At 31.1% G+C, this 7149-nt stretch overlaps 1 protein-coding gene across 2 annotated transcripts in view; it reads left to right on the forward strand.

Annotated features, from left to right (window-relative positions):
- Positions 1-6439, forward strand: part of LOC129218272 (inactive selenide, water dikinase-like protein) — a 257798-nt gene extending 251359 nt beyond the window's left edge. For both annotated transcript variants that reach the window (XM_054852500.1, XM_054852501.1), the window contains one exon: positions 3669-6439. In XM_054852500.1, the coding sequence (XP_054708475.1) occupies positions 3669-3853 (185 nt within the window). In that variant the 3' untranslated portion in view covers positions 3854-6439. The remainder of the gene's footprint in view (positions 1-3668) is intronic.
- Positions 6440-7149: the final 710 nt, after the last annotated feature.

Here is a 7149-nt window from a genome sequence, read left to right on the forward strand (position 1 = left end):
CTTTTTGAATATGTTTTTCAGTTTTATGAAGTAAACAAATTTTAAAAATAGGTGTCAAAGCACTATGGCTTAAAAGTGCACTAAAGCAGTGATGTGTCAAGCAAAGTAAATGTGTGAACTAAATTTAAATCAGAAGAAGTGTAAGAGAAAAGTAGAGCAGGACAGGACTATTTGAGAAAAATATTAGACAAATTAATAGCAATAATAATAAATTAGTAGTTGGAGTTATGGGGGTTTTGCATCCTTAGTCTCCTTTTTTGTTATTTTTTCATGTCACACATGTTTTTGTGTGAAACTCCATAGTTACTCCAAATTGATGCAAAATTAAAATTTTTGCTGCTGCAAGCTGCTCCAAATTTACTTTTACTGCTCCTGGCTGCTCCAAATAATCTTTTACTGCTCCAAATTCACCATTTTATTGTTCCAAGCTGCTCCAAACCCACCATTTTACTGCTCCCAAGGTTGCTCCAAAAGCGAATTTTGGTTGGCACATCTTTGATATAGGTATGAGGTCAAATAAGATATTCACTTCAAGAAAGGAATTGATTAATTGATTATCATGCAAAGAATTATGTGACTGAAATGTCTTAACTACTTTAAAGTAAAAATGTATTTGTGCTTAACATTTCAATTCATTTTTTTTTTAATTGAATGCATGTTGTGTGGTAACTTTCATTTATTTTTATGCCTTTACAAGTTCAGCATTTATTAAATAAATTCCATATTTAACAAAAGAAAGTGTGCGCAATGCATTAATGCTTTTTTTTTTCACCTTCAAGCAAATATTTAACAGTAGCACAAGATTTTATTTTATTATATATATATATATATATATATATATATATATATATATATATATATATATATTGCATGTACTGGAGCTTAAACATTCTCTTCTAGTTCATAGTTAAAATTTTGGTATTTTGACCATAATTAATGAATCCTCCACGGCTGATGAGCTCTGGATTCATACTTTATCCTTTCCTACTTAATAGCTGTTTACATTTTTCCTTTTTATCATCATTTATTATTTATAATTTGTTTAATATTTGAATTTCTGTTTGCTTAATTTAATATTTACTTGGCTTTTTAGTTTTGCTGCATTGCGCATCTATGGGTACTTGGTGTGGTCTTTTCAATATTTTTCACTTTTATTATTATTATATATATAATGTGTGTGTAGTAGTTCCTTACTTCAAAACATACTTTTTGCCACTCCAATTACTTTATTTTCTTGCTCCAAGTTTCTACAAAACAAACTTTTTGGTGAGCCAGACTGCTCCTAGTTCACTATTTTCCTGAGCCAAGCTGCTCCAAAGTCACTTTTTTCCTGTGCTGAGATTGCTCCAAAAGTGGGTGTCAGTTGACACATCCCTGCTTTATCATAAAAGCGCTCTTTCAACCTTGAAGACTTTAGCTGGTTTATTTTGCTTTAATGACCAAATAGTTCTAAATTAAATATATATATATTACAGGGTGTCCTGGCACCTGGAAAGTCATGTGAAATAATCATGGATTTCAACTATGATTGAATTTGGTAATGAAAAGTCAGGATTTTCAGCCAAAAAAAAAGTTCATATCAGAGATTCTTCTGAGAAAAAAAAAAATTGCATACAGTCAAATTTTTAACTGTTACATACATTTGAATTTTTACCTGATATAACTTTTTTCCATGGAAAAAAGGGGGGAAATTCACAGTAATTTCTTTTTCACAAATTTTAAAAAATTGCAAAAATATTTTGCTTTTTCACAAAATGGGGACCCAAAAAATAAAACCCAGATCGAATCCTGAAAAGTGAAACCACTAGCCACTGAACTCTCTTTGTTGAAAATGAACCCCTGAAGTAGATATGGCACAAATTTAGAAAAAAAGCTATCGTACACCAAATTTCATCTTAAGATTGACTGTTTTTCTTCTATAGTGAATTCAGCAAGAACTGATAGTGAAAGTAAACAAAGCAATGTGACACTTGCCAATGTCAGTATCTGATTGACGATGGGTTAGTGAAAACAACGCCAAACAGATAAGCGAAATATTCCAGAGAAGAATCTCCAATTTAATGAGTAATTCATGATGGCATATATTGGCACCAAACAACAGCCTGCTTTTGTTTATTTACTAATAAATTCTCCCTAAATGAACTATATACATGATTATTTATAACTTTCCGGTGCAAAAAATTAAGTTTTTTGAAACATTATAAAAAAACACTATGAGCCCCAAAGCAGAATACTGCTAAATTTGCGAGGTACATCGCAGAACAGATGCCTGAGCTGCAGAAGAATTCTGTTCAAATGCGAGAGGAAAACCGAAAAGTTTTCTGCAAATATCTGCACAAACCGCAGTGCAGAAAGTTTGCAGAAACCGCGGGGTGGCGAAAATCTGCAGAAACCGCGGTGCAGAAAATCCGTAGAAACTGTAAATTTTCTACAAACAGCTTCCAACTCAATGTAGAATTTTGCAGATTTCTTAAATTAGAAGAAAATCTAAAATTCTTGCAAATTATGATAATTTGAAGGAAAGCTTGCAATGTTGAATTCGATAAGTTCTTTGTAAGACTATCCCAATTGATCTTCATCCAGTGCAATTTCTGCCATACACGTATGTTTTGGAAACATGAAAACAATGAAACAATTCCATCGCCGGAAATTGTGTTGTCTTATTTGAGATTTCAATCCCTTTGCATCCAGAAAATATTTCAATTATTTAGAAAGTTTTGAAGTGTTTTATTATATTCAACCCAAACTCGACTCATTTTATATATTATTACAGTAATTTCTTTATTTAGTAACATTATTTTAATTGCTTCTTCATGCCATGTAAAATTAACCAAAAAAATGTGGTTTGACACCTAAGTTCGGATTTTTAGAAAATTTTGTATCTTTGCTCTTCCTGTGCATTTTAGAAAGCATATAAACTATTTTTGAAGAATCTCAATTGGTTTAGGTTTGACACCTTGTTAAAATTTTTTGATTTTATGGATTTCATGATCAACTAATTTTCCAAATTCCGTGCTCTTTAGTTAGTCATTTGGTTGAAAGCTGTAATGCTTCTAGAAATATCTTATTCCCACAGAAATAAATAGCAACAGTCAAGTTAAAAAAAAAACTCTTATATAAAACGATTTTGATTTTCGCACCCAATTTGTGCAAAGTGTCACGTTTTTTTCGCATACAATGCTTAAAGTACTTGCAGAACAATTTTGGTCAAATGATTTTACATTGCAGAACATTGTCAAGTATTCTGCTTTTGGGGACTCTGAGTGGGTTGAATTGATTCTGTAGACCCCTAGATTTTACAATCAAAAAAAGTTGGGAGTTTGATGTCCCCATTTGTTCACACTGCCCATCTTTAGCAAGAAAAAAGATGTTTCTGCCTGCAAAAATACTCCAACAAAAATTCCTATTTTTGAGTTCTAAAATTGGTTGTTTGAATATGAAACTGAGCCTATAGAAAAAGTAATTTTTGCAGTGTTGAAATGCGTTATCGCTAAAGAGAACAAAACATTACCTCTGCAGCACACAATTTTTGGTTTTAAACAAAAAAAAAATTTCATCAAATTCTAAAATTGATATTCTTTTGGTAACCACCAAACAGGAATGGGATTTATCAATACTGAGCTTTAGCTTTAGTTATTGTTTCATTTATTCGCTTTTTTTCTCTTTAGGTGGTCTTCTTATATGCCTTCCACGAGAACAAGCTGCTGCGTACTGTAAAGATATTGAAAAGCAAGAAGGCTTTCAGTCTTGGATAATAGGCATTGTAGAGAAAGGAAATCGTACTGCAAGAATCATTGATAAACCACGGGTGATTGAAGTTCCTTCGAAGGAAAAGGAAGGAGAGCTTTGGTAAAAATTTAGCCTTAAATCCTGGTGTCTGTCACTAACTCACTAGGTTTCCTGATATCAGATGCTGTTTCTGATGAAAATCATTCCTCAAATCAACATTTGTCCATGAATCATTAAAACATATTTTAAGTGCTGTAAAATACTTACTTGCATTTTAATGTGGAGAAGGGGGATATATTTTCTTAACATTTGTTCAAACATTTTGTGCAATTGCATTAGCTAGATTTCTTTTCTTTATTAAAAGTAGTACAATTTTGCAATCACTTATGCCTAGCAAAATATGTCAATTAAACTAAAATAACTTTTCTTTTGCATATTCTTAAAATTAAGAGTTTGATTCTATATCTATTATTCTCTGCATATGTAATTACTTTATTAGTAATTAATTTTAACTCAGATGATTAAGATTCTGAATAAATCAAAAGAGGCAATTTATTGGAGTTTAACAGAGCAATGTTATATTTGGCTGTTCACAAGGTTTTTTTTTTGAACTCACTTGAAAGATTTTTGATTCAACTTAGGTGTTAATGGATATTTTTCACATTATTCAGAAACAATTTGTGTGCTCTTTAACTGTTCATATAAGGTCATTTAAACACTTTTTTTAGAAGAATAGTCACTGTTGCAACAATTTTTTAATTCAGACTTGCATGGAGAACCCTGAATTAATAAATGAGGAAAATAATGAGTATTTTTACACATATATGTCATACATTCTTGTTCTGCAATTTTTCAATTGGTATACATAATTGTTCTCACAGTCCAAACCTTATTGCATGTCAAGTTTGAATGTAACTAACTTACTGTTAAGTGTTATTATGGTTTAAAAGGAGTTTCTCTACTGAAACAAGATGAATGTACTCAATTATGATTTCTCGAAATCACTTTTTTCTTCTTGTTTCTCCTAATTATCTGAGAGTTTTAATACTGATCATAAATAAATGCAAAGGAAATGTGTAACAGTAACATTAGAACTTTGATAATTCATTCTTGGGACCAAGTAATTATTTAGAGGAATGAACTGAAAAAATATTCTGTGGACATTAATCTTTACATAATAACAAAATATCCTTAAAATGATGAATCACATAAAAGGGAAAAACTAGCATTTAAGGTGAATTGATAGATTGGGTCACTGAGGAATACAATATAAAGATAACACAAGTTTTTTTTCAAGTTCAAAATAAGGAATAATAAAATATTCATATCAACTGAGCATTAAAAAATGATAAATCAAGTTTTAACTTAAACAAAGTTGAAAAAGTAGTTATAAATTTTATTTTGATTGTTTAAGCTATGGAGTTGAACTACAAGACATCTCAGAATTTTTAAAATTTACCCATTTTGATTTTCATGCACCAGTCCTGTTTTTTACACATTTCAAAATCCAATTGTATCCACTTCTGTAACATTACCTTATTCTTATCTAATGCATAATTGTACAGCTTTGCTCTTAATACCTATGCGTTGATCATTATTTTCAACTCTACCTCTATTTTACTTTTTGCTGAGAACTTGCAGACTTACTTTTTTTCAAGTCCATTCGAAAAGTGCTCTCCCTTTGCTTCCAAGTTAATCAGAGCCATTACTTTGTTAAAAGTTTTATGAATCACATCTGTTACTCTAAATATGAAGTATGGCCTTGTGTTTATTGATTGTAACTAAAAAAAAAGTTCTTCAAAAATTGAACACACAATATATAACATGCAGTTAGTTGAGCTTATGGATCATGCTCCAGAAAATGTAACTTTTGAACAGAAATAATTTTCAATTTCGAAATCTTTTTTTTTCTTTTCTTTTTTTTCATTCTTACGTGAAAGTGTTACCTACTAGAACTGACCATAAACAATGGACCATCTAAGTTCCAATTATTTTACTCATAAATAAACAAAATGCCTTGTTCACGAAAATTTAAAACAAGAAAAAAACTTTTAATGTTTAAAAATTGAAGCAAATTTAATATCAAAGTAGTAATTTTGTTGATTGCGCAGACAATGAGCTATTTTAACGATGAGTGAGAATCTAATATAAAGCTCTTCTAATTAAAGTATGGCTTAATTTTTAGTTATCCTTTTAGTTCAAATGTGTGTTAAAAAATAGTATTTAGCAAATTTGAGATTATACTGGCAATTTATAATTTTGGTAGAATGCCTAATATTGATGTATTTCCCCTCCATTTATTTTCACCTCAGAAATAATGACATTGATAAGGTCTCTCTCAGAGGTGAGGACTTTTTCATTAATATAACTATAAGCCTAATGGATACATTTTTAAGGGAAATATTTTTTTTTTCTTTGTTTCTACAATCTGCACATGTTAAACATGTGAAAACATGTTCACTCCTTTTTTTTACATTAATTTACATCCCTAAAATTCAAGTTCACGGAGGTGAGAGTTCATAATAACCACTTAGTTTTTCAAACAAAATCTATCTTCTTGTTTTTCTACAAAAGTCTCACAACTTCTTTATAGCTGAAAGTAAACAAGGGGGCTCCCTTATATCATGAAAAATAAAATGTGATGTCATTACTGTCACTTGTTAATGAGAAATGGCGTTCTGTGTTTAGGTAACGGAGGTGAGAATTTATTGTGTGACATGATTCCTTATCCTATTGAGACACTTGTGAAAGCAATAATAAATAACTTGTTTAAGTAAAAGTATATACTTATTAAGGAAAGTTATGAACTATGCCTCCCAGGGGAGAATTCAATATGTTATGTTCACAACTTCTTCAGGAAATTAATCACACACCCAGAGTTAATGCAACTAACCTGCACGTAGTTTTTATTTTGGTTATTTTGTTAGGAACTCCATGCTTATCCAGAAGTCCCTGGCTTGAGCTTTAGGCTTTCTCTTAGTTTTAAAGCAGGGTTTACTAATCAATTACATTCCTTTCTCTTTTTAGAAAAGATTCCATTTCCGGAAATGGCTTCTTCTAAAAGGTTGGCTGCAAGTGCAGATCCAGAGAAGGGTTGCAACCCTCCTTAGACTACCAAATATAATCTAGCATTGCATTTTGGGAACTTTTTTTTTTTTTTGAAAAATTTGCACCAAGCACCCTATGTGTGCCCAAAAATTGCACTCCTCCCCCCTGGATAATGCCTCCCTCCGAAACCGGAAGCAGGATTCACCTTTGGGTGGTTGTATCTAGAGGAACAGACCCATCTCTGTTAACTAAAAGAAAATATTTCCTGTCCGGGGCTCGTTGCTTGAATCCATATACTGAAAACTTTGCAGTAAACTCCTGATCATCCGCAGAATTGGGTAATATGGTAACCTCATGTAAGTAAATTTGCAA

The sequence above is a fragment of the Uloborus diversus genome, chromosome 3, assembly GCF_026930045.1.
Source record: "Uloborus diversus isolate 005 chromosome 3, Udiv.v.3.1, whole genome shotgun sequence".
In the NCBI taxonomy this organism is placed as follows: domain Eukaryota; kingdom Metazoa; phylum Arthropoda; class Arachnida; order Araneae; family Uloboridae; genus Uloborus; species Uloborus diversus.